Source organism: Hippopotamus amphibius, chromosome 1 (assembly GCF_030028045.1).
Source record: "Hippopotamus amphibius kiboko isolate mHipAmp2 chromosome 1, mHipAmp2.hap2, whole genome shotgun sequence".
Taxonomy (NCBI): Eukaryota; Metazoa; Chordata; class Mammalia; order Artiodactyla; family Hippopotamidae; genus Hippopotamus; species Hippopotamus amphibius.
The window spans coordinates 12,254,186-12,281,072 of NC_080186.1; the positions used below are offsets into that span (position 1 = coordinate 12,254,186).

Sequence of the window (26,887 nt, forward strand, 5' to 3'; positions counted from 1 at the left end):
CAGCCATCACCTTACTTCACCCCCATGCCTTCCAAGTTCTTATAATGGAGGAAGGACTCAGGAAATGCTTGCTGAGGGGCCATCAGAGGTTAAAGTTCTGCTGGTCTCTAATGGGAGGGGCCTTCGGGTGAACAGATCCAGTGACTAGGTTACCCTGAGGCAGGGGTTTTCCCTTGAGGAACCTCAGTTTCCTCACCTGTAAAAAGGGGTAACAGTGCCTAACTGGAGAGTGGGAGATTCCAGATACTGGTGGCAGAGGGGGAAGGCGGCATTAGTACCAGATAGAAAGAGGTGCCCAGGAGCCCACGGCCCTCCCCTAGCCCCTCCTTTCCATGGCCCTCATCCCCTCGTAAAACCACTTACACTCCCAGGAACCCTGGAGCAGACCTTTACTGCTCACTCTGGGAGTTTCCTCCTTCGCCATCCTCACCCCAGCCCAAACCCATGAAAACACCCAGGTTTTTATGGGCCCTCTCCTGGCTGTAAAAGGAGCTAATTATATGGCACAAGCTCCTATTTGCAATTCCGGAGACATGACTTTCCCACAGGCTCTGGGAGCCCCTGGAGACGTGCTGAGCGCAGATGGGCGGGTGTGGGAGAGGGTGGCTCCGAGACTGCAGCAGGAAGGCCAGAAATCAGACATCTGGGAGAACTTCCTAACCTACCACTGCAGTGCCATTTCTAACCCATACAGCTGAGGGTGTTGGAAAAGAAGCACTGTTTCCCCCATACCTGTAGGTCTCTAAGTGCGGCTCCCGGGTAAGTGTTCGGACCACCAGGGAAGGAGGCATTTATTGAAGAGGCAGGATCTTGGGCCCAACTCCAGACTCACTGATTTTAAAGTTCTAAAGGTGGGGTAGGAAGTCTGCATTGGATCAGATCCCAAAGACCCGGATGTACGGTTTAAGGTCTGGTGGGTTATGTGAGCTATAGGAGGGCAACGGCTGTACCCACTGCCCTGGGTTCATTCCCTCCCCCACCCCCTCTGAGGTCCAGGATAGACCTGGTAAACAGTAGGCCTCCAAGGAGTGTCTGCTGAATGAATGAATGAATGAATGAATGAATGCTTTAGTGGCGACGGAGCCATTGCCCAGGCTGCCTTGGGCCCCTCTCCCAGGTTGGTGAAGTTAATCTGACAGGGTGGGAACTGAGGATGCTTCCGAGGTCCATCTGGGAGGCAAAAGTCTTGGGCTAGGAGGCAGGGGGCCGAATTCTAGTCCTGGACTCCACCAGAGCCTTGGGCGGGTCCTGTCCTGTCTTTGGGCCTCCGTTTCTTTATATGTAAAAGAGAAGGCTCTGACGAGATGCTTCTGAGCCACCTGCCCCAGCCCCCTTCTCTTTCCACACAAAGGCCCTCGGACCTTCCCTGCCTCATTTCCTAACCAGAAACAGAGACACACACAGGATGGGGCTCACAGACCGGCCGGTGCCTGGGGCCTCTTGCAGGCCATTCACGTTTGCGCCCTCCTCAGCCTCAGTTTCCCCCTGGGAGATCCAGGGCAGGATCAACTGCCATCACAGGGGTGGGGACGCACGTGACTGAGGCCATCTTCTTCCTGAGCACTCACAATGTCAGCCCCGGCCTGAGGGAATTCAAAGGCCATAACCTCCCCAGCGAGCACCGACTGTGCACTGGCCCTTGGCACAAGGAGAGTGGAGAGAGAGGTGGCCTGATCGTTCATCCTCTCAGCAAACATCCCCAACAGCGCCGAGCCTATGCTGAGGGCACTCGGAGACCAGAAGACCCAGCAGCTGGTGCCCCCACGTCCTCTCAGGACACTGTGTGCCACGGCCTCGGACACTGGATAGGCCTTTTGCTGGACCGGGTATTTTTCTGGGGTGCAACATCCACTGCTTTCATTAGCTCCTCGAGAAGCATTTAGAACCACCAGTCTAGCTGGGAACTCAAGTAACTCCAAAATAACAGGGTGAATGCTCAGGCTGAGGAAAGCTGGCCGCTGTGGGACCACAGGGGACCGAGCAGCCAGCCCCTTGGGGGGGCGTGAAGGAAGCAGGGAGGCAAAGGCAGGGTGCGGCGTTGAAGCTGAAATCCAGACCCCATCCCAGAAGGGCTGAATTCTGAGAGCAGCTCAGAGCCTCCCACTGGCATCCACAGCACGTGTAGACACAGATTTCGGGATGAGAAAGTACTTTGAGACCCCCCTTTCTTTCATTTAATTGAAATAACGAAGGAGGCAGTGGTATGAGTCACACAGGCCCCGGATCTGAGCACCAGTGGAGCTGATGGGAGGAGGAGGGAGTGTGGAATGACTTCCTGCCTTTATCCAGGCCTTTTCAAAACACAGCTCTCACGCACACACACAGACACACACACAGACACACACACACACACACAGACACACACACACACAGAGACACACACACAGATACACACACACACAGACACACACACACAGACACACACACATACAGACACAGACACACACACACAGACACACACACACACAGAGACACACACACAGATACACACACAGACACACACACACACACACACACACACACACACACACAGACACACACACAGACACACACAGACACACACACACACACACCCCTCCATCGCTCTAAGACAGCCCTGTCCCTGCTCCTGCTCGTGGGAAAGGAATTGGCCGAGGAGCACCCCGGGCTATTTCGGGAAAATTCTAAGAACATGTGTTTCCTGTAAGCACTTCTCCGTGCCCTCAGCTCTGCTCATCCAGAAAAGAAGCTATACTGTCATTGGTGGGAGTTCCTGGAAGGGCAAAGAGGGGCTATTCCAGGTTCCCAGGTGCGGGGAGGGAACCCCAAGGCTCATTGCCACCATGACCTTGGACCTTACACAGGCTGGGCTATTGGGAACTAACACTATTTTTAGAAGCGCAAAAGGCTAAGAGGGTAATGTCTTCTCCCTCCTGGGGTGGGGAAGGCCATGCCAGGAAGGGTCCCTGATGCTGCAGCTGGGAGGAGAGAAGAGCTCCCATAGGACAGCCTGACATAAGGCAGAACCCAGGGCCAGGGTCAGGGCCAGGGCACTTGCCCACAGGCTGTGGGTGGAAAGCAAGGGAGTGGAGGAAAAGGGAAGAGTGACGTGGGTTAAGCCCCTTCTGTGCACAGGTGTATCATCTGTATCACACCCATGCAATCCCCACAATGGGGAAACAGAAACCAAGGCTCAAAGATGGAACATAATTTAACAAAAACCACCTGCTAGGAAGTGGCCAATGTGGGACTTGAACCCAGGTGTGACTGCAGAGCCCAAGCTTTGGACCCTGCAGTTGGCTGGCAACAAAAGCTATCCTGGGGCCCGTCTCTTCTCTCCACACTTCCATGCCTCCCTCTGGTCAGCTCTGTCTCTGCCTGACTTTCATCCTGGCTACCCCCAGGACAGGCTGGGGCCTGGTCTGAGAGGCCTTGACCAGCAGGTCAGAAGCCCAGTTGAGCAGTTTTCAGAGGCCTTGGAGAATGTTCAAACACAGGCCCAAATCCCAGAACGGTGACCCAGAACCGAGGTGGGATGCCTGGGTCGTCCCTTCCCATATGATTCCCAAAACCTCTTGGCCCCAAGGCTCATTCCCACCATGACCTTGGACCTTACACAGGCTGGGCTATTGGGAACTAACGCTATTTTTAGAAGCACAAAAGGCTAAGAGGGTAATGTCTTCTCCCTTCTGGGGTGGGAGGAGATGTCCACGCCAAGGCCATGCCGGGAAGTGTCCCTGATGCTGCAGCTGGGAGGAGAGAAGAGCTCCCATAGGACAGCCTGACATAGGCAAAAGCCAGGTCCAGGGCCAGGGGTAACTGGCACTTCTTGCCAAGCTGGACCACAGGGCTCAGAGTCAACCACATGGGGAGAGGTGCCTGGGATGGGCTGGCCTAGTGCCCTCTCTCCTTGGCATCAGCCAGGAAAGTCCAAGGGCTCTGCCCATTTCTTCTCAGCATCCTGGAGAGGAACGCTGCCCCTGTCTTGCTGTGCGACCTTGGGCAACATACATAACCTCTCAGCCTCAGTTTCCCTACTTGTTAAATGGGAAAGTACTAACAGCATCTATTTACAAGGCAAATGGGAAATTCAAGCAGGTGATGGCCATGAGGTGAAGCCTTTCTTTTCTCAGCTACAAAATGTGTGACCTGGAATAAGCCGCGTTAACCTCCCTGAGCCTCAGTTTCTCCACTAATGACTTCCATGATCCCCGAGCTCTGGACCCTCACTGGCCAGGGCTAGAAACCCCCTAACGGCCATGGGACCCTGGGCTGTACTGTTTCTCACCTGCCCAGTGAGACTATTGGCAGGACCCACCTGCTGAGTTATCACCAGGGCTGATTTCAAGGGCTGAAGCACAGAGCTGGCACAGCCTTCGATAAATGCTACGGGTATGATTACAATTACCATTATTTTCTCACTGTGGAGAAAAACGTAGGAAGTGGATGGAGCCACAAGGAAGTGCCCAGAATTGCTGGCGGACGGCCTGGTTCTGCCCTTCCTGCAAAGCCACTCTTCCCCAAAAGAGAAGGAGAGAGAAAGAGAAAAGAGGGGAGCGTTGGAAAAGTAGAGAGAAGAGTGGATGGGTGGTGCAGCCGGAGGCGGGAGGGGAAGAAGGTGGTGGGGAGGCGGGAGGTGGGAGATGGCGGGCATGGGCGGGGCCAGAACGTAGACTCACTCGTTGGTCATCTGCACCACCTTCTCGATGGCCGTGTAGCCGGCCGCCAGGAAGTGCTCTGTGTACTGCTGCATCTTGATGGACTCCAGCCACTCGGACACTGTGCGGAAGGGCACCCCCTCTGAGCCGCTGGTGCTGGGCAGCCGGATGGACACCCTGCAACAGGAGACCCCAGCCCGCGGGTGAGGGGCTGCAGCACGCAGCCCACCATGCTGCTCCCTAAACTAACAGGGGCCATTCACCCAGCTGCCCTGTGCCTCGGTTTCCTCATCCAGGCAATGGGGAAGCCAAGTCAGGCAGGGTCCTGGGAGACAGCCTGGCATGTCGGGAGCACTCGGCGTTTATAGCTCCTGCCGCCCCTCTGCTCCTATGGACAATACCACTACCAGGTATCACAAAATCACCAAATGTTAAACGAGAGTCGGGTTTTCAGAGTCACCGTCCCAGCCTGACCAGCACTTAGTTGCCGTATGTCTCAGTTTCCTCATCTACAGAAGGGGGATAATTACAGGACCCATCTCCTAAGTTGTTTACATGAGTTAAAACATGTTAAGGGCTGAGCGCCGTGCTGGCACGATTACCACAGGTGCTGACTGGTCCCGTTAGTGCCACCTGAGCCACCCCGGTCCCGTCCGAGTAAAGCCCAGGCGTAACTTCTGAGCCCCTTGCCCACCAGCCTGGGCTGCCCGTTACGCTGAAGGGGCTCAGGAGTAAAACGGGGGGCCGCCCTGGACACAGGGTATGGAACTCACCGGGGGTCAAAGTCAGCCAGGGTCTTGAGGGACTCGGGAGCTCGGATGAGCTTGTCGAGGATGCTGACAATGTCGGCGAACTTGGGGCGGCGGGTGCGCTCCTGCTGCCAGCACTGCATCATGAGCTGGTAGATGGCGGAGGGGCAGTCCATGGGCGTGGGAAGCCGGAAGCCGTCGTTGATGGCCTTCATCACCTGGGGGTGTGGGAGGGCAGGATGGTCAGAGGTGCCTTCACAGCCCCCAGACTCCCATCAACGGTGGGTGGCAGAGGGAAAGGGAACCCCTGAAACAGAGGGGATGGGCTTCCTTTCTTGAGCCCGACAGACACGCTTCAGTGCTGTACGAGGGACAAATGCTAAGAGGCTGTCTCCGGAGTTCCATGGGGGAAGTCTCTTGACTTTGCTGCCTCGCGGGGCACCCCGGGCAGCGGCCATGCTGTGTGCCCTGCAGCCAGCCTCCCCGCAGTCTCCGGGCGTCTATACATGCTGCTCCCTTCATCCAGAGCACTCTCCCCGCTCTGTATCTTCACCTGGCTGCCGCCTGACTGTGCCTTAGTCTCAGCTGAGATGTGACCTCCTCCGGGAAGCCTTCCAGGCCTCCAGGCTGCAGGAGGCACCAGGCACGTGTGTACACACACATACACAAATGCACACATATACACCCGCACCCACAATACTCCCCCACCCCCACTACTTCTTTCCTTGTCCTTCCGTTGCGTGTCTGGAGCCCAGCACAAGGCCTGACACATAGTAGGCTGTCAATAAACAGTCTCTGAACAAACCAATGAAGGGTTGTACCAGATGAAGATTAGACCCCAAAACTCCTCTCTGCCCAGCCCCTGGGGTTCAGGAACGAGTAAAGGGTTTAAGTTCAGGTCCCGACGGGGCTGGGCAGGGCGATGGGGCCTACCTCATGGTTCGACAGCTCCCAGTAGGGCCGCTCGCCGTACGTCATCACCTCCCACATGACGATGCCATAGCTCCACACGTCGCTGGCGGAGGTGAACTTGCGGTAGGAAATGGCCTCCGGGGCCGTCCAGCGGATTGGGATCTTGCCGCCCTGAGGGGACCAGGCCAGTCACTACTGTCCCCTCGGCCACCCCAGGACGATCGCAGTCAGGGCCCCTCCTCCATGCCCCCCAGAAGCATGCGTGCCTCCCGAGGCCCACACCCCAGGTGTGCAGGGGAGAGGACCCTGGAGCAGGGCGAAGGCTGCTTCACCTCGAGGCCCCCATCCCAGGTGCCAGCCGCCCCAGCACTTACACTGGTGGTGTAGGTGGCCTCGGGGTCATCCTCTAGCACTCGGGACAGGCCGAAGTCAGACACCTTGCAGACCAGGTTGCTGTTGACGAGGATGTTGCGGGCGGCCAGGTCGCGGTGCACGTAGTTCATGTTGGCCAGGTACTTCATGCCGGCCGCGATGCCCCGTAGCATGCCCACCAGCTGCAGCACGCTGAACTCGCCATCCTTCTCCTGCCAGAGCACAGGCCCTCAGCCGCCAGCCAGCCCCGCGCCCACCAGGGCCCCCGCGCGCCGGCCACGGGTCCCGGCCCATCCCGGCCCACGTGCTTACCCGGAGGAACTTGTCCAGGGCCCCGTTCTCCATGTACTCAGTGATGATCATCATGGGCTTGTCTGCAGGGGTAGCACAGGCGTAAGGGGAGGGAGGCCGCGGCTGGAGGGCCGTGGCACCGGTGGGGGTGGGGCAGGCACAGCTAGGAACAGATGCCCCTCCCCGCCCCCCCACCCTGGAGCCAGGCCTCACATTTGGAGACGACGCCCTCCAGGCGGATGATGTTGTGGTGGCTGAACTGGCCCATGATGCTGGCCTCGCTGAGGAAGTCCACCCGCTGCTTTTCTGTGTAGCCGGCTTTCAGCGTCTTGATGGCCACGGGTACCTCCTTCTTCCCCGACGCCTTCAGGGTGCCCTTGTACACCTCCCCAAACTCTCCTGCAGGCAGACAAGGTGGGAGAAGCACCCGGGTCAGCTCGGGCCTCGGGCGCTCCTAATCTGCACCAGGCCCCTCGGCGGGTGCGTGACCTCACCTGCTCCGATCACCTTCTGCCGCGTGACACAGGACGGGTGGATCTCGGTGGTGAACTTGAGCACAGCCTGGTTGGGGTCCTCGTATGTGTGGGGGTCCACATATGTCTTCAGGGGCTTCAGTTGTTCTGGGAGGGGAAGGAGGGGCGGGGTCACAGACAGTTTGGGGAAGGGAGGGGTCCTGATGAGGGGCTGCCCTAGAGGAGGGGAGGGGGGAGGAGGGGGGGGGAGGGGGGGAGGAGGAGGAAGCAGCAGTCCAGGGATCTCGGGAGCTTCTGGCTCAGCCCTCTGCACTGCCTAAGGAGGCCCAGGGAGTGCCCTTGCTGGCCCACCTCCTCCACAGAGCTGGGGAGGCCCATGGGGACAGCAGGCTGGGCGTGGAGAGGGGCCGCGTCTCACCTGACTTGGAGAAGTAAACGTCTTCCGAGGACTGGCGCGTCCGCAGGCTCTTCCTCCTGAGAGACCCCGTGGGAAACCAAACACACAGGGAGGTCAGTGACCAGCCCTGGCCCGGGAGCCTCCTGACCCTCCTCTGGTCCCGGGTGCGGGCCTGCTGTGCTCAGCACTCCGCCCCGTCGGGCAGAGGGCGTGGAGAAGGCCGGGGGAGCGGAAATGAGCACGCCGGGCTTGCTCCTTGGGATCTGCACCCTGTAATGGCCCCTAAGTGGCTGTCGCGAAGGCGTTCCTCATCAGAGCTCCCTGGAGCTTCCTGCCCGCGTGTCCCGAGGAAGTGTGCACACACGGTCCCAATGACCGCGATGCCGCGAGCCCCCTTCATTACATCTTTACACCCCCTGGAGGCAGGGACTCAATTCCTATCAGCCCCATTCTCCATACAGGAAACTGAGGCTCCCGCCCCTGTGTCCCACCTAAGCCCTTGGGGAACCAGGGCATGGGCTCCAACGAACCTGCGGTGGATGAAGAAACCGATTCCTGCCAGCACTAGAAGCACGACCACGCCAACGGCCACACTGCCGATCACTGCGATGTTGCTAGATCCTTCCATGGCTGTCAGGGGGAGACCAACAGATGACAAGGGAGCCCCACACACTTCAAATGATGGTAATACCCCCGGTTGTACTTTAGGGCCAAGACGCTTGCTGGGTGCCTTCATCAGTGATGCTCCATGAGGATATTTATTCCCATTTCACAGACGGCAAACGAGAGGCCTTCCCCAGGGAATAGAGCAGGTAGTCTCAGGTGATGCAGGATTTGAACTGGGCCCACAATGCCAAAGCCCACGTCCTTCCTTCTCACGACACTGCCCTGAATACACGGCCCTGGTCCCCACCCCCAGCCCTCAATCCTGCCCCCTCCCAGGGCTGTCCTAGGCCCTGGCTGACCAGGAAAGGGACACTTCTAGGTTCTTTGATTCATTCCCTCCACCTGAGGATGCCCCAGCTGTTTCAGGACCCTGGCCTGGCCCACACCCTGGTCCCTGACTCACACAGCGTCTGGAACTCGTGCACCTTGCTGCCGGCACCCTGGCCCTCTTGCGTCAGCGCCTGCACCTGCACCAGGTAGATGGTATCCGGAGCCAGGTCATCCAGGGTCACGGAGAAGCCTTCGGTGCGGCGCACGTTGTAGCTGTTGGAGTCTCCCTGTGGGTGTTCAGCGGGGGGAGGGACAGACAATGAGGACAGGGCAGAGTCATCAGCTCAGCCCACCAGAGAGCAACCCCAGCTTAGCAAGGTATGTTAGCCAACTCGATGCTCTTCTTACAAAGGAGGAAACTGAGGCTCACAGAAGTGAAATGACCCGCTCCAGGCCATAACCAGCAAATGCATGACCCAGGACTCAAACCTAGGTCTGTCTGATCTCCGAGACCTGGCTTGCTGTCACCCAAGACTATTTCTTCCGGGGATTCCACAACACTGTCTTCTTTCCCACAGATCTCTGCTGGGCTGGCCTGGGAGAGGCAACTCTCAGGAAGACCCAGACCCCAGTTTCCCCACCTACAGAAAAGAACTTCTTCAGATGGCTGTGCTGTGCAGTGAGCATCTATGTGACCAGCTGCGACAGCCCTGACCCTGTGTGAGTTACCTTCTTGCGGTAGGTGACCTCGTACTTCCACACGCGGCTCCGCTGTGGCGGAGGGATGCTCCAGGAGACGCTCAGCGAGGTGGTGCTGCGGCCCTCCAGCTTCACCTTGGGGGGCTCTGGGCAGGACAGTGGGGGAGGGGAGGGGTGTGAAAAGCCGCTCGGGGGAAGGCGGGGAGTAGGGGTGCACCCAGACCCTGTCCCATCCGTAGCCCGGGCTCTTTAGACCCCGACCTGGGATTCTCAACTCCAAGCTCCAGAGCACAGAGCCCCAGGCTGGGCCCCACCCCAGGGGGGCACATCAGGGGTACCCTGTGAGTATTTATGAGTGCATAAATAATCAAAATAAAACAATAGCTGACTCTTGCTATAACCTCTCTATGGACCAGGCACTGTTCTAACAGCCTTATACACAAGAGTTTATTAAATCCTCTCAATAGCCCCATAACCCCCATCTTACGGGTGAGGAAACTGAGGCTCAGAGAGGTTAAGTAACTTGCCCATAGTCACAGAGCTCAGAAGTGATTCCAGGGACCGTGCCTTTAACCACTCGCTGCTGTCTCTCTCCGAACCCAGCCAAACCCCTGGGTGGCCATCCTCGTGAAGCCCCACCTGGGCGGGCCCCAAGGGCACAGCTGCCACCCCCGGGCCCCCACCTGTCTGATTGATGCTGACGCTGGCGGTGCGGAAGCTGCGGCTGGTCACCAGGCCCGAGACGCCGTTGCGGGCCTCCACGGCAAAGGTGTAGTTCATGTGGGGCTCCAGGTCGCTGACCGTCACGCTGGTGCGGGTCAGCCCGTGCGGCGGCTCTGAGTAGCGCACGCTGGCCTCGCAGGGCCCGCACTCGCCTGACTCGGGCCAGCACTGCTCGCAGGTGACACTGTAGGTGACGTCCTCGCGGCCCCCGTTGTCCTGGGGGGGCGTCCAGCGCAGCTCCACCTTGGCGCCCATGCCCACAGCCGTGAGGTAGTGCGGGGCGGAGGGCGGGCCTGTGCAGAGGGCAGAGCTCAGATCCAGGTAGCCCTGGCCCGGTCAGCATCACCACGCCCACCTCAGTCACCCCTCCCTGACCCGCTGTAAGACTCACGCGTGCAGGGCAGCGACAGGGGGTCCTGCGGGGCCCGGAAGTAGCCTTCCTCACACTCGCAGGTGGTGGCCCCCTCGGAGGACGGCAGGGTGTGTGCGGGGCACTCCAGACAGGGGCTCTCGGATGCCTCGGACTTGAAGAATCCCGGCGAGCAGGCTGGTGGGCACAGGGACAGACATCAGCTCAGCCTGTTCTCACCCCCGGGACTTTTCACTCTCTCACCCTGGGACCCAGGCAAGTCACTAAACCATCACGGGCCTGTTTTGTCGTTGGTAAAATGTCTTCTGATGAGAAAATGCATAGGCTGGGCACCTGTTCCAAAACGTTGCATCCCTCCCCACTGGCTCTTGCAAGAGGCGCCACGCCCCTGAGCCTGGCATTCAAGGCCCACATCTCACCTTCCAGCTTCTTAAGAATCCTGTCTCACAGCTGGCTCAGCATAGGACACAGCCTGCTGCCTGCCTACCTTATCTCCTTTAATCTGTGCAGACCAGCCTGGCAGGTCCCCACCTGGACTGTGAGCCGTCAGGAGTGACTGTGTCTTCTTTGCCATTGGCATCTGTTGACTACCACGACCACCCCAACAGATCAGCCAGGGGCATCAGGACGCCACCTCTGCGGCTGCTCCCCCCAACCCAGGACTTGACTGCCTTCCTGTTCCGGGGCTGGCCAGCCAGGAAGCAGGAAAGGCCAGGCCCCCAGTATTTTCTCTGGATCTGCTCTCAGGGACCAAGTCATTTCCGCCACTCACAACGGCAGCCAGGAAGCAGCTCTTCCTCCCCCGGTGGCAGGTCCTCTCCTGGCCAGGACGGGTAGGGTCTCAAGACACCTGATTCCAGAGGCTTCTTCCTCCCATCGCCCTATCCTGCCCCTGCCCCAAGCCCCTTCCTGGCCCCACAGACAGGAAGCTACCCAGACACTGTGCAGGGCTGTCCAGGGACTGGGCAGCTGCTGAAGTGGCCAGGATGGGGTGGGGTCACTCAGGGACCTCTTCCCCAAACCCTACAATTATTGTCCCCTCCCTCAGCTTACTCTGGAGAGGGTCCCAAGACACCTTCAGCCTCAGTGTTACGTTCATCAAACAGTGATTCTCAACTCTGTATCTGGCCCTGTGCATGGATGTTGAGATGAAACAAAGCCCCTGACCTCAAGAGAGCTGGAGCACGTGACAATGTCCACCATAAAGGGGCGGGCAAAGGGCTAAGGGGGTAGAGACAACCTTGGCCAGAGGTTTTTGGAGTCATAGAGGGGATATTTCATCTGGGGCTTAGAGGAGGCTGTAGGAGTTCATCAGGGCAGAAATATTGGGAGGAGGAGTTAGGGGTGAGAAAGAACAAGACTAACACAGGAGGTATGAGTGGCTTTGTGGGCAGAAATCGGAGGAGCAGCAGACAATAAGACTGAACGGTCTCCAGGGACCGGATTGGAAAAGGCCTTTAAGGCCAGGCCAAGAAGCTGGGACTTCATCCTGGGGGCAGTGAGAGCCACTGAAGGTTTGATGTAGAAAATAATGGCACAGTCAGATCTATGCTGTCAAGAAAAATCTGTGGACAGCCTCCCTCCTTGTCTAGCCCCCTATGTGAGCAGAGGTGGGGAGCCAGGGGCCAGGACTCAAAAGACCCCCAGCTCCTAAGGTCTTGGATAATGACTTCCCATTAATGACTCCGCTTGCTGGAGGCCCTGGGGGGCCCTTTCTCACCTCCTCTGCCTGTCCTGCCACTGGTCAGAACGTCAGCACAGGCCCTGAAAGAGCTCAGGCACACGCCGTAGGGAAGGGGGCTTGCCCAGGACAGAGGGGGCCCGGGATCCGACTCCTGCTCTGTGCAGAGCTGGGAGCCCCAGCTACAAACAGCGATCGCTGATTAAGCAGCTGCTGCGCTCAGTTCCTGGGCCAAGCACTTGACATTCATTTAGTCCTCACAATAAGTCTGTTATACTGGGCACTGTTATCATTCATCCCACTTTAGAGGTGAGGAAACTGGTGCTCAGAGAGGCAAAAGAACTTGGCCAAGGTCAACAAGCTCCTAAGACACGAAACCAAAACCTAAACCCAGGGTGCCTGACCTTGAACTCCTCTCCCTTCCCACAAACATCTCAGTTTAGAGCAAAGAGAAATCAACAAGCCTGAAGAGAGAGGAGCCCCCACCAGCTTCAAAAGCCAGAAAATCTCAAGACTAATTTCAGAGCAGCTGGGGGGAGTGTGGGGGGAGTGGGGGTGGGGGGCTGTGGCACCTCTTAACATAGGTCTTCTCAAACTGGGCACATTTATGTCCCATGGGGAGAAAAGAGTGGACTCAAACCTGGCGGGGGTTGGTCTGGGCTGCCAACGTGGCCTCCCTTCAAGGCCCAAAAGTCTTTCAAGTCTCCTACTGTATTTAAGAAATCTATGTGTATTTCGCATTCCTCCTTATAACTTATCTGTTACAATACAAAAATAGCTCTCTCCTCCCCCAAATCTTCAAGTGAAAATGAGACTTCAGAAAGCATGTTTATCCCGGGATCTCAATTCCCCCAAATGCCCTGACTTGTCCGCCCAAGGGGCTTACGCTACTCTACGGAAGTGCTGGCTGCAGGTGGTCCAGGTCCAGCAGAGATGGGGTGTTCAGGGGCCCCTGAAACACCATCGCATCTTCCCAGCTCAGGCTGTCAGGCTGGGGAGGGACCACAAGCCCCCACAAGGCTTTAACCACCTGCAAACCCCCACAAGGTCCCCACTCCTCACCAAGTGGTGGCTCCCCAGCCCCCAGGTCCTATGCCAAGAAGAGGAAGTGGGGGAAGAGGCGGGTTCCATTCTTTGGTCCCAGAGCCCGGGGGTGGCCCGCCTGCTGCCGGCAGGAAAGAGGGAATTTGGAGAGATTTCCGCTGCGGATGTGCCAGATAATACAGTAGAGAGGCAGCACCAACAGGGCATGTACTTGCCTGACGAGAATGTGCTGCTCCCCCTCCAGCCACAGAACTAAGGGGGCCTTCCCAGGGCCGCGCCAGAGTGTGCCCGTGCTCAGGGGCCCGGAGTTCAGGTGTCTGACACCAGCAGGCCCCTGTGTCTTCCTGACTTTGCCCGGTTGGACTTCCTAGCATTCTGGGCAGGCAAGTGGGGACAGGGGTCACACTTTGGGTGTTCACACATTCTCGAAGATACTCACATACACAAAAAACTCACTGTCCCTTCGCCAACCAACAAACTCCTATGCATCCTTCAATACCCAGCTCGAGCTCCTCTACACAGCCCTCCCAGGCTGCGCAATTTCTGGTTCCCTTCTGACCATTAGGGCATCTATTACTCAACTGTATGTTTACCAAATGAAACTGAGCACGTCTTACGTGTCTGGCACAATGCTGGGTGCTGGGACACCATGGCAAGATAAATAAACACCGTTTCTGCTCCAGGGGAATTCACAGCCTGGCTTTCATGCTTCATTTGAAATGATTTCTGCACATATTAGGCTCCTCTATGAGACTGGCTGCTTGTGGGAAGCAAGAGTTATCTGTGTCCCGTGGCCCAGCACAGGGTCTGGCATGCAGTAGGTGCTCAGCTAATGTTTGCTGACTGGATGGATGAATGAATATATGAGTAAAGACAAAACCCATGTGCTCATCAAACATGAGCTCCAGGGCCAGGTGGGTTTCAGTACCCAGGGAGCCCCTGTGGGGATGCTGCACCAGGACGCCACCTGCCTGGCACCAGAGCCTGGCTCTGGGACACCTGTGGAGAACTCCTCTGACCCCAGCCGCCTGGTAGGCCCAAGCCACTCCGAGCAGGGCAACTGGGGCACAGTGGCTGCACCCAGGGCTGCACCCCGGTTTTTCCAGCTCCCCATGCCTGCCCCTCGGGTGGCAGCGTGGGGTGACTCAGAGACATACGCCCTCTGGGGTGATGCAAATCCAGCCCCTGGCAGAGCCCTTCCCGAGGCCCAACCACCTTGCAGGCTGGTGGTGGTGAGGTTACAGGGTCAAGAGGTCGCGGTGGCAATTCACCTGCGGCCAGTCACCTCCCTGAGCCATGGCTGACGACCACGTGTACCACCTCAGCCCAAGGATGCAGAGTCTGGACTTGTCTTGTGCCCTGACGGGCAGCAAACAGCGACCCTGCATACGAGGGGAACGGATAACTCCAGACCCAGTGGCTTCTCAGTCCCCAGCAGGCCCTGTCGCCCCCATGGAAGCATTGTCCCAGTGGCTGGAGGGCTGCTAGCACCTCGCCCTTTTCCCACACCCCCTGGGGAATTATCTTTGGGCACATTCCTCGACCAAGCTGTGATAAGCACGGCCTCTCGCCTCCCTCGGTCTCTCTACCACCAGCCTTTTTATCTTCTGTTTGCTTTCCCTGCCTCCTTCCTTCCGGTCTGGGGACCCACTCACCTCAGTGAGGGAGGGAGGGAGGGAGGGAGAGGCCTCCCCCTGGAACTGCCAGCCCCTGAATTTGCCCCTGGTGTGAACGAAGGGCAGGATGGGCAGGGCACAGAAGTGGGGGCTGCCACCCCCCCGCCCCCACATTCAGGCCAGAGGAAGCTCCACAGAAATAAAGCCTGGTGGCACTCCCCAGGGAGGGGACAAGCCCAAGAGTCAAAGCTCACAGAGCCCCCTGCCTAGGGATCAACCCTGTCCTGACAGCCAACAGCCCCTGCCACGGCTCAGGGACACCCTGCCTAAGGACCACTTCAACCAGCACCATCCCCTGCCCAGGGGATGCCTCCCCTTCAGCTCTGGACCCTGGGTGAGGCCTGGGCCCCTCAGGATGCCAGCACTAGGACCCGGCTCCTTGCCACATATGGTGAGGTCACCCAGTCTGCAGATTGCCAGAGCAACCCAGGTTCTCAGAAGGAGCCACGGCAGAAAGTCACAGGAGACAGGCTCCGATTGCTAAGTCTAATCCACCCATTTTACAGGTGGGGAGAATGAGACCCAGAGGGGACTCACCAAAGTCACACAGCTTGTGGGTAGAAAGATATATGCCAGGGGCATTTGGGGACAATGTACTGCCCTCCCCGTGCCAGGCCCCAGCCCTTTTGGTCACTGTTTCCTCTCTCTGGGTCTCAGTTTCCTCATCTGTAAAATGGGGATAAAGTCCTCAGGCTCTCTGTGTTGTTTGTGAAGACAGAAGGAAACCTCGCTTGGGAAATGCTCAGCATAGGGTGAGGTGTCCATGAACTGGGGGACAGAGAAACTGGAGGAGAGAGGGGCTGGGCCCCTGGAGGGAGAGGAGCCTCCAAGGAGGGAATTCCTGACCCCCACAGCCCCCACCTCCAGCTCTGGCCTCCCAGCTGCTGGACTGAGCCCCTGGCCAAAGCCGCTGGCCACCTGCTCACCTGGCCGGCAGTCCCCACGGCCAAGGCACCAGCTGGGGGTCCCGCAAGCTGAGCTGCCGGTGCCAGCACAGGAAGTGGAGACACACAGGGAGACAAAGCTGCCCCGGGGGAGATGACGGTCAGCCTGAGTGACTCCACTGTCCCCTAGGCAGGGCTGGGGAGGGAGGGCGGGGGGAAGAGAGCTGAAGGGAAGCTGGATCATTCCTGACATAGCTCATGAGAGCTCTCCGGGCAGTGTGCCCACCTGTCCACACAGCACCTGGGAGATTGTCCATTTAACTCTTTCTTGAGCTGTGAGCTTCCTGGGGAAAGAACCCCGAGGAGAAACGAATGCTGGGAATAACCTGGACCAGGTGCTGGGTGACCTTGGCCTGCTTAGTGCCCTCCCTGGGCTCGGTTTGTCATCAACAAAAGCCCCGTGGGAGAATCTGGGTCCATGGCGCCGTGGAGGGTCAGGCGGGTGGGCAGACCCTGCATCTCTCTCCACTGCTCCCTTAACGCACTCAGTAAGGGCTCCCCCCCACCCCCACACACACACCTCACATCCTGCGCCAGGACCTGCCAACCCGGGGCTGCCCTGAGAGTCCATCCCAGGGCCAGGAGCTGAGTCAGGGATTCCAAAGGAACTGGTCATTTCCCGCCCCGTTTCCTGACCCATCCTCCGGCTTGGATGCTGCTGCATCACCAAGATTCAATCTTGATGCAACTACATCTTCGCTGCGTGACTCCAGGCAAGTCTCTTCACCTCTCTGAGCCTCAGTTTCCTATCTGTTAAACGGGACTGGTAACAGTCCGCCTCTCAGAAAGGTGGTGCAGAGTCAGCAGAAACAGCCAGATAAAGCACTTGCCGAGCTCGTGCCTGCCTGGGAGAGCTCCTGTCTACGGGAATTACTGTTATTATCTCCGGCACCCCAACCAGCGGTGCTGCGGATGGGTTGGAGGAATAGAATAGCCAGGCTGGGGGTTCCCTAAACCGCACGGAAGGGAATTTGGGGAGAGGGATCCCCAGGAGCAAAAACCAGGGCAACAGGTGGCCGGCAGCGGAGAGGGTCCCACCGGCAAAGCAAAGGCTTCGCTTCTGGAAACCAGTCCTCCCTACCCGGGGCGGCTCAACTCTTCACAAATAAAGCCTGTGAGGCCCTGACCCCTCAACCTCCCGGGGAGGGAAGCCTGTCCCCCCTTCCTGGAGAGACACCCCCCCCAACCTCAACTGTCCACTTATCTCTGCAGGGCCTGAAGCACCAGCCTGTGGAAACTTTTCAGCTGCCCCTCACCCCCACCCCTGCATTCTTGTGTGAGGATGTCATGTGGGAGGAGTCTGCTCGACCCACTGGGCTGTCTTCCCCCCACCCACCCCGCCAACAATCATTGTCTGAAACTGGGAGTGTGCACTTGAGGTCACCTAAAGCAGGGGCCGCCTAAAGAGCAGAGGAGAGCTGGGAGGACAACAGGGTGGCAGGAAGGGCCAGAGCAGAGACTACACCACAGGCGCAGAAAGGCTCTGAGGGAACCGCTCATTCGGGGGTTTGCAGACTGTGTTAAGCAAGCTTCTCAGGATTTGTTTTTTTTTTTGGCACACGGGCTTAGTTGCTCCGTGGCATGTGGGATCTTCCTGGAGCTGGGATCGAACCCGTGACCTCTGCATTGTCAGGCGGATTCTTAACCACTGCGCCACCTAGGAAGCCCTCAGGATTTGTTTTGAGAGGCGAGTGGAGCCCATGAGAAAGGGCTTCAGGATCTTCCAACACCTGAAACCCTTTCATGGGCTGCAGGATGCGTGGCTAAAAACCAAGTATCAGTATACAGTCTGCGAGTATAGTTGAACTCCTCGTCTTACAGACAAGAAGCCTGAGGCTCTAGAGATGAAGAGAGATTTACCGAAGGTCACCCAGTCGGTATGTATAACTGCAGGGCCTAACCCCCCAATTTCTCAACACCCCACTTATCTCAGCACAGAAGCTCCCAGAGACGGGGGATGAGCTGGCCTTCCAAAGGTCGGCCTACATTCCACAAATGCCCTGCCCCACAGCCATTTCCAGAAAAAGTCACCCATTGAAAAAAATCCACGTTTCTCTAGAGCTTTCTGCTGTCACAGGCCCTGGGCCCTGGTCGTGCCAAGCCACAGCCTCCCAATGTGAGCTCACTAACGCCCAGGCCCTGTTCCCAGGGAGAGTCTGATTTAATTGGTCCCCTCTCTGTGCTCAATGTGTCATCAGTAGAAGCCCCAGTGGGAAGATCTGAGTCTATGGCCCGGGGGAGGGTCAGGCAGGGAGGGCAGACCCTGAGCATTCCCTCCACGCAGGCCTTTTTCTGAAAAGCTCCCCAGGTGGTTGTCATGTGCGGCCAGGGAATGCAAATCCTGGGTCCAATTCACACACCTCCATGTTCAACAGAGGAGCCTGAGACCTGGAGAGGTTAAGTGACTCGCAGAAAGTCACACAGTGAGGTAACAGAGATGGTACTGGCTCCTGGGACTGTACTACGTGCCCACAGTGCTGGCACAGAATAGATACTCAAGATGTGCTTGTGCGATGGATCAAAAATAACTATCACACCTAAAAATACTTATGTGGGGACTTCCCTGGTGGCACAGTGGTTAAGAATCCACCTGCCAACGCAGGCGACACGGGTTAGAGCCCTGGTCCAGGAAGATCCCACATGCCGCGAAGCAACTAAGCCCGTGCACCACAACTATGGAGCCTGCGCTCTAGAGCCTGAGAGCCACAGCTACTGAAGCCTGCATGCCTAGAGCCTGTGCTCCTCAACAAGAGAAGCCACCGCAATGAGAAGCCCACGCACCGCAATGAAGAGTAGCCCCCCCCTCACCACAACTAGGGAAAGCCCATGCGCAGCAGCAAAGACCCAGTGCAGCCAATAAATAAATAAATCTTAAAAAAAAAAAAACGCTTACGTGTCATACACTGACCCAAGCACTTTACGAGTATTACGTCATTTGATTAGCATAACAACCCTATGAGATGGGTACTATGTTCATCTCCATTTTACAGATGAGGAAACCCAGCCACAGAGAGGTTAAGGAACTGGCTTAAACACACAGCTAAATGCAGACCTGGGATTTGAACCCAGGTTTTCTTGTCCCAGAGTATTCACTCATAACCTCCATACTATCTGTCTGTCAATACACTCATTCTCAACGAATGAGAGAATCCAGTCACAAGGCCAGAAAGCCTCTGAGATTTCCACTAACAGAAACACTGCATGTCAGAGCAGGGACAACCTTACCAAGAGCCCCACACGCCAGAGCTGAGACTAGAGCCTGAGAACACAGCCTCCATCCTAGCATCCCCCTTCCCTGCCATCCCAGCACCGTCACTCACCCTGGCAGGCGTCCTCCACCTTCTCGTAGCCCGCCTGGCACAGGCACTGGCCGATGGGCACCAGCCACTCGCCGTCCACCGCACAGTGCATGCGGGGCTCTTCGCCCCCGGGTGGGACCACAGCGTGGTCCACGCAGGTGCCAGCCACGGTGGCCAGGGAGGGCGCATCAGAGCCCGCGATGGTCTCGGGGAAGCGGGCCAGCCCCTGCAGCAGCTCAGGACACTTCTTGTAGTAGACTCGGACAGAGAGCAGCGCCACGCAGGCACCAATGTCCTGGAAGGCCAGGTAGAAGCCCTTGCGGCTGAGCGGCCCCACGGAGCGTTCCTCCACATTCAGCTTCACGTGGCGTGCTTCGAAGTCGCTGCTGACCGTGATCTCATCGGGCGCGATGGTGTCGATCTTGGTGAACTGGCGCTTCTGGAAGTTGGTGCCATAGTCCACGTCCGACTCGGCGTAGTAGAGGTTGAAGGTTTCCTTGCAGGAGCTGGCGCCCCCGGGGAAGCTATTGCAGTCACGCACGGTGAACTTGAGCTCGATGAAGATGCGCTCGGCCTCACCGCGGTACACCCAGTTGGTGCGGAGCCAGTTGTCCTGGTCGCCGGCCACCACGTTGCACACGGAGTACATGTAGATGGGCATGTCATCCATGATGTTCTGCATGAGGTCCCACTGTGCGGAGCCAACAGGTTAGTGTGGGCAGGTGCCCGGGGGAAGCAGGCCCAGAGACATCGCCCAGGGCGTGAGGAAGCTGCTCTATGGTTCCTGCTATCTCTACGAGGAGGGAAACTGAGGCCCAGGGAGGGGCTTCAAGTCACCCTCACACCCCACAAGTGGCTGAGCTGGCTCTGACCCCCCGGTGTCCCTGACCCCAGTGTTGGGGTGCTGAACCCCTATATTAGACAGTGAGCTGAGGGTGGAGGCTGGGAGACCCACGTGACCTCGGGCAGATCACTTAAGCTCTCTGAGCCTCAAAGTCCCCATCGTACAATGCGGGCAAGAGCTACCTCACTGAACCGCTGTGAAGATAAATGCCCGCATGTCTACCAAATGCTGAGCCTGGCGTGGGTGACAGTCATGCAAGGCAGCTGCTATCATTATCACTATTCTTCTTCTGCTACTTCACTGTGTAGACGTGTGTGAGTGGCGGGGAAGAGGTTAAGTCAGAAGCAATGGATGACCCCACCCCCACCCCACCGCCAGCCATCGCTCCTCAGAACATAGTCCAGCCTCCTCCAGGAAAACTTCCCAGGTTGGGCCAAGGCTGGGGCAAGTGCTTCCCTCTGGCTCCCACAGTCTCCATTATCTTAGCACCTATGTGGTGACAACTACACCTGGCTCCCACACTAGATTCTGAGCTCCTCAGGGCAGAGACTGCATCTAATTCATTTCTGTATCCCCAAGGCCTACCTGAAATGGAGCCTGTACTCAGGAATGTATTTGCTGAATGAATGAGTGAATGAATGAAAAAAGCAGAAGGGGCCAAGGAAGAAGGCCTGGGCTGCATCGTGTGACATTGGCCTCGGATGCCCTTGGGTCTCAGTTTCCCACTTTATATAATGACTGGGTTGGATTAAGTGATCTGTGTTCACTCCCAGCTGAACATTCCAGGATCCTGAAAATCCACCAGAGTTTAACCCCAGGCCCCCTTGGAGCTAAGATGACCAGGCACAGGCGCCTGACTCTGCAGATCTGGACAGCAATAGAAACTGTCCCAACTAGCCCCCTGGGGACACCACTGTCCCCAACTCAGGCCCCAGAACAAGTTCAACAAGGGGGAAACTGAGGCCCAGAGAGCAGCAGTATCCTCCCCAAGGCCACACAGTAGTCACATGCAAAGCCAGGGAGAGGACCCTGGGGTCTTACCCAGCAGTCCAGGTCACGGCAGGGCAGGGCAGAGGGAGGGGAGGGAATGAACTTGGGTGAGAAGGAGGCAAAACTCACCCCCAGCAGGAAAGGGAAGCAACAGCTGGAGGAGCAGGGAGAGGGGCCCAGCAGGAAGGAACCTGATCTGGTTTCCCGGGGCTATGGGGACCTGGGAGCCACTGTTCTGTCTCTTCCTCACCCCTCACCTCCTGGGCTGGAAGCCTGAAGACAGGGGGAGCCTTTAACCCCTTTCCTCCCAAGAGAGGAATGAAGGGAGCGAGAGGGGGTCCCTCTGACCATCAGCAGGACACCCAAGGGTCCTGCTCTGCTAGAGCCTTCAGCTGTCTCCCCAGCTCTCAGGTCCCTTCCGCACCTTCCAACCCCAGCCCGCCCAGTTGGTGTGAGAAGCAGGACCCCGAGTTTGAACCCTGGCTGAGCTGCTGCATCTGGGCCAGGCCCCATCCTCCCTGGGTCTCAGCTTCCTCATTCCCACACCCCCACCCGACCCTGAAGGCTTACCCCTTTGCCATACGGGTGTGTGAGCCAGCCGAGTTCTCCTTTAGCTGCAGCAAAGTCCAACAGAACAACTGGAAGAGAGGAGAGGGGGCGGGTGAGCTTGGGGGTATCTTCAGGGATCAGGCCATGATGGAAAATGTGAGAGTCCCCCAGGATTCCCAAGAGAGGGACTTCCCTGGTGGTCCAGTGGTTAAGACTACATGCTTCCAACGCAAGGGGCACGGGTTCAATCCCTGACTGCGGAACACGGCCAACTAAAAAAGTTAAAAAAAAAAAGGACTCCCAAGAGGCCTTGAAGTCTTACTCAGCCCTCAGAGACCCCACCACACAGGGTCACCATGTCCAACAGACCCATCTCTCCGGAAACAGGGAAGCAGAGCCCCAGGGAAGGGATGGGACCTAGTCAAAGTCACAGAGCAGGTTGGGTGAGGACTAGGCCAGAGCTTTAGCCACGCCGCCCCGCTCAGCAGCCCCCAAGCTAGGCAGAGCAGGACAGAGCTCGGCGCAGCAGGGGAACAGCAGCTGGGCAGAGAGCTGGGGTGAGCAGGCTAGTAAGTGACACCACGCTGCCCCATCTGCTTCCCGACACAGGGCCCCTCCGCAGCACGTCACAGGCACGCGGGCCTTGAAGGCAATCTTGTCTGCTCCTGCCACGTTCCCCCTCCCCCCAACACACAGCACAAAACACCCTCAACCCCTCGCAGGCCACACAGCACACATATTCAGCACACATATGTACACACAGGTCTCGTGGCCCTCCTAACAGGTGGGAACAGTTCCAGGGAGGGGGAACGGGATCGGTGGGGGGTGTCTGGAAACTGATCTTCCCACCACAAAAGCCACAGAGCAGGCAGGATAAAGCCCTGAACCCACAGGGCCCTCTAGAAGGGACTCAAAGATACACACAGCTGGCGAGGCCCCTCCTTGGGAAAACTGCTCCCACTGGCCCTATCCCCCACACCCTGGCCACTGCCCTGCCAGGGGCGCCCGGGGGACTGAGGATGGAAACTCTTAAAGGGGACTTCCAGGCCCAGAGGAACCAGGTGCCAGGACCACACTGTCCCCAAAGAGGCATCTGGAGCCTGAGGGAAGGACACATTGCCAGGGGCTTCCCTAGATCCAGCCCTGCCCTTGGGCACCTCCCATTGGTTCACCTCTTGCTCTGCCAGACTCAGGGGCTACAGCCAAGACCCAAGACCCAAGACTCCGGGTACGGCCCCCTCCTCCATTTCCAAGTAAGGTCCAGGAAGCTGCCAATAGAAGTTACCCTCCCTGGAGGGTAAGGAGATTGGAGAGACTGAGGCATGGAGCCTATACAAGATCCCCGGATTCAGAGAGTAAAGCCCTACGGTACAGGGGGAAGGGACCAAGTGCCTACTTCCTTTGGACTCTGGTACATGAGGAATATGGCCTCAAGAAGGTGCATTCCTCACGGCCTAGACCTGGAAGAATGACTCTAAGGGTGGAATCCCGAGCAGGCAGAGATGGTCCTGATTTAGAGAGATGGGGAGGGAGGAGGAGAGGGGCCTGAGCAGAGTCTGAGAAACCCTCTTCTGAGGACAGACTGTCCTGTTCCCCTGGACTAAAGTAAAGGCCCTCAGGCCTGGGGGTGAAGGACTGCCACCTGACCGCTGCTGACCTGGGCCAAGTCTCTCTAGGAAGGGCCCCACAGCCCAGACACGGAGAGGAAATCCGATGTGGCACCGGCCCCAAGGCTGAGGGGACAGGGGGTGGGTAGGGGCAGGGATTTGTTTGGACATGCCCAAGGCTCAGGCTTGGAAAACTCACTAACCCCACTAGCAAATGGAATGTTCTGGCTACACAGGAAGGAATCTGGGGGTTCCTGGCTCCAGCCGGGCAAGTAGGAAGACAAAGGTGAGTGTTCCTCAAGGTCTTGCACAGCCCGCTTCCCTAGAGGGGTGGAAAGCTGCTGTCTGTGCCCCTGGGGAAGGGGGCTCACGGCTCCCAGGCTCTGAAGGGTTAACCTGGCACGGAGGGCCCCCCCCCCCACCCCTGCCAGAGCTGGCTTCCCTTCCAGCCCCAGGTCTGGCTCCAGAAATATCACAGGGCTCATCGGAGAAGAAAAGAAGCCTTCACACAGGAAGAAGCCCCCTCCCCGGGAAATTCCCTAGAACCGATCACCAGGAACAGGCGCCCAGTCCGGTGCCTCCACCCTACCCTGACGCACGGGTGCGGCCTCTGCCTGAGCCGCTTCCAGAGACTGAGGTTCCTGCTTGCCTGGAAGGGGCAGGGGCCCAGAGCCCCTCAGCTGGCCCCGAAGGCTTCACTGAGAGGCCTGGGCTGAGCAGGGCTCATCCAGGAGCCCCCTGTCCCTCACCCCACCTCCAGGAAAACCTCCTTCTCAGTCTGAAGTTCCATCATAAATGTCATCCTTCTGGGTCCACATGGCTTTATGGCTCTACTCAAAGGCAGTATGACCACCCGCTCCCCTAGTGTCCCCTGCCTGCTCCCCCCATCCCTCCTGAACCAAGACCAGCTAATTCCTAAAGAAGTGGGGAGGCAGGGGGACTCTGGGGGTTGGGGGAGGAATGAAAAAAAAAAAAGGGAAGGGGACAGAGGGCACACTGGGCTCTTACACAGTCAAGAAGCCAAGAACTTTCCAGGCCTCCTGAGCACTCTCCAGCCCACCTCCCAGCTGCAACTCAAGTCAGCAAGCCCTGCACCCCTGTCCAGCTAGTCGCACTTCTCGGGGAAAACCCACCACACAAGCAGGGTGCAGAGGTCCTGGGCTCTGGCAGCCCAAGAAGCCAGATGCTCAGACCTAACCCTCTCTCTATGGAGGGCCCTATGCGGCGAGGGCTTGGGCCTCCCTCAGTTTCCACATTTGTAAAAGGAGGACAGATTCAGTGGCTGTTGAGAATTTAACAGGCTCCACCTGGGTGACCAAAGGCAGCCTGGCCCCTCCACTCAAGGGGAAGGAGAAGGGAAGTGAACAGCAGCCTGCCTGGGTGAAGGGGAGAAAGCGCTTGCGTCTCTGCACTCCCCAACCCACCCCCAGGCAGATCCACCACATCCCGCTGGAATCCCAGCAGCTGGGCCATCACCCCCCACCCCTCACCACAGGCACACCTCCCTAGGGAGTCCTCCACAGGGACCCTCGGAGCCTAAGGGGAAATGCTCCCGGTCCTTTTCCTCTCCCATTCCATGGGGGGGCACTCGTCATCTAGGCTGGGGAGGGCTCGACAGGGGCCACAGGAACGAGGTTGCAGCACAACAACCGCCCAGCAGCATCAGTCCTGCCTAATCCCCCCACCCGCAATGGGCTGCCTTCAAGAAAGGCGTGTAGTGAATCCAGCTGTCTCTCCCCTTCTCTCCAACCACAATCCCCTAGGAAGGGGGAGGACAAAAAGCTGAGGTCGGGGAGCCGGTACTGAGGGTCACAGAAATGCCTGCCACCCGCTCCTCCAGCACGTTGGGACAAGAAACCCCGACTGATCCAGGGACGGGGACAGGATGCCATCCCCACCTCCACACCCTAAGAGTTCCAGTTCTGGCTTCTTTTCCTCCCAGCTTGGAACGCAAAACCTCCAACCCCAGTTTGGGAGGCGGAAAAGGAAGGCAAGGCTCAAGGAAACTTCTCATCGGGCCAGGGTTTCCTCCGCACTCCCCCCACCCCACCCCACCCCGCCTCGCGGTGGAGCCTGCGGAAACCTCCCTCTGCCCCGGCGGGCGGGCAAAACTTGTTCTCAGTCGGAAACTGATGCCAGCCTTGGCTGGGTGGACAGGAAGGTCCTCGGCCAAGGGCAAGAGCCCCCATCCTCTCTGCGACCCTAGCCAAGGGGCAACGCCCCCACCCACCACCCGCCCCGCCCAGAGCAAAGTCCGCTGGCCCTCACCCAGGGCCGCAGCGGGAGCGCTGGGGCGGGGGTGGGTGATTCAGTCCCCCACCCCCGGGTGCCCGGACTCCCTGGTGGCCCTGGGGTGACGGCTCCACACCTTGGGAGGCCGCGCCCCCACCTGCTGCATTTCCTCGTTCTGAGTCACCCCTTGCTCAGAACGCTTGACTTTGGGACTTCCTGTCCGCACGCGCGGCCCCGAACCTGCCCCCCGAGCCTGGGAGTGAGGGGAGGGAAGGGGGGAAGGCTGTGCGTGGGCAGATTGACCCCAAACTCCCCGCATGCTCTCCTCCCCGACCCGAGGCATAAGGGGGCGTGGAAGAAAAAAATCTCAGGGAGCTGGGGCTTCTGCAGGGGGTCTCCCCGCCGGCCCAAGAGACTCCTCCCCAAAATGGGGGGCCTCCACAGAAACGCCTTCTCCACAAAGTCGGGGCAAGCGGGTTAGCGAGTTCAGGTCATCCCGAAGCTGAGCCCGCGGAAAGGGCCCCAGACAGCTCATTCTCCAAGGGACCCCCACGCCCCCGCCCGGGCGCGTTCCTGAAGCCGCGGCGGGGGCTGCAACCGCATGGCCGGCGCCGCGTCCCCTTCTCTCTTTTTTTTTTCCCCCTTTTTCTTTTAATTTTTATTGGAGTATAGTTGCTTTATAATGTTGTGTTAGTTTCTGCTGTACAGCAAAGCGAATCAGTTATAGACATACATATATACCCTTTTTTAGTTTTCCTTCCCATTTGGGTCACCACTGAGCATTGAGTAGAGTTCCGCGTCCCCGTCTCTGCGGCCCGGCCCCAACCTCTTAGTCTCCGGCGCCCACATAACCCGGGGCGGGGGTCCCAGATTCGTCCGGATCGCAGCCAGCACGCCCTCCGGACCTCGGCACGCCGCGACTGGGCGGCGCCAGGTCAGTTTCCAAAGCTGCGCGCGTCCAGGCACTGGCGACTCCTGGAGGAGCGGGGGTCCCGGGGTCCGGCCGCCGCGGCTGGGTCGGGCCGGGGGGCCGCGGCGCGCACACTCACCTTCCTTGCCCTGCGTCGCGGCGGCCGCGGCCAGCAGGCAGCCCCACAGCAGGGCGAGGCAGGCGCGGGGTGCCAGACGCCCCATGCCGCGCTCCTCTCTCCCGGTCAGGTCCTCCGTGCCCCCTCCCGCACGCCCGCGCGCCGGCCTCGGTGTCCGGCTCCCGCCTGCTGCCCGCGCGCAACTTCTGCCCCTCCTGCCCCTCCTGCCCCGACTGCTTAATGGAAGTTGAGTGAGAACCGGCTCCTGTTCATTCATGCCCCGCGCTGACGTCAACGAAGCCACGCCCTCAGGAATGTCTTTAAAGGGGCCGGGCTGGCACTCGGGGAAAAGGGAGGGGAAGTCCCGAGGGATCTGGGGAGGGTCTTCGGGTCCGCTGGATTCGTTGACGCCCCCCAGGTCCTTCCAAGTTTGA

General features: G+C 58.5%; 1 protein-coding gene across 1 annotated transcript in view; it reads right to left on the reverse strand.

Annotated features, from left to right (window-relative positions):
- Window positions 1-26,681, reverse strand: part of EPHA2 (EPH receptor A2) — a 28,157-nt gene extending 1,476 nt beyond the window's left edge. Inside the window, exons 1-16 of the mRNA XM_057697484.1 lie at window positions 26,475-26,681; window positions 21,608-21,675; window positions 19,225-19,894; window positions 10,581-10,736; window positions 10,150-10,482; window positions 9,497-9,612; window positions 8,901-9,054; window positions 8,362-8,461; window positions 7,853-7,908; window positions 7,456-7,581; window positions 7,175-7,360; window positions 6,983-7,044; window positions 6,673-6,882; window positions 6,320-6,469; window positions 5,411-5,604; window positions 4,659-4,814 (exon numbers count right to left, since the gene is read on the reverse strand). Coding sequence (XP_057553467.1) covers window positions 4,659-4,814; window positions 5,411-5,604; window positions 6,320-6,469; window positions 6,673-6,882; window positions 6,983-7,044; window positions 7,175-7,360; window positions 7,456-7,581; window positions 7,853-7,908; window positions 8,362-8,461; window positions 8,901-9,054; window positions 9,497-9,612; window positions 10,150-10,482; window positions 10,581-10,736; window positions 19,225-19,894; window positions 21,608-21,675; window positions 26,475-26,559 — 2,822 coding nt within the window. The 5' untranslated portion in view covers window positions 26,560-26,681. The remainder of the gene's footprint in view (window positions 1-4,658; window positions 4,815-5,410; window positions 5,605-6,319; window positions 6,470-6,672; window positions 6,883-6,982; window positions 7,045-7,174; window positions 7,361-7,455; window positions 7,582-7,852; window positions 7,909-8,361; window positions 8,462-8,900; window positions 9,055-9,496; window positions 9,613-10,149; window positions 10,483-10,580; window positions 10,737-19,224; window positions 19,895-21,607; window positions 21,676-26,474) is intronic.
- Window positions 26,682-26,887: the final 206 nt, after the last annotated feature.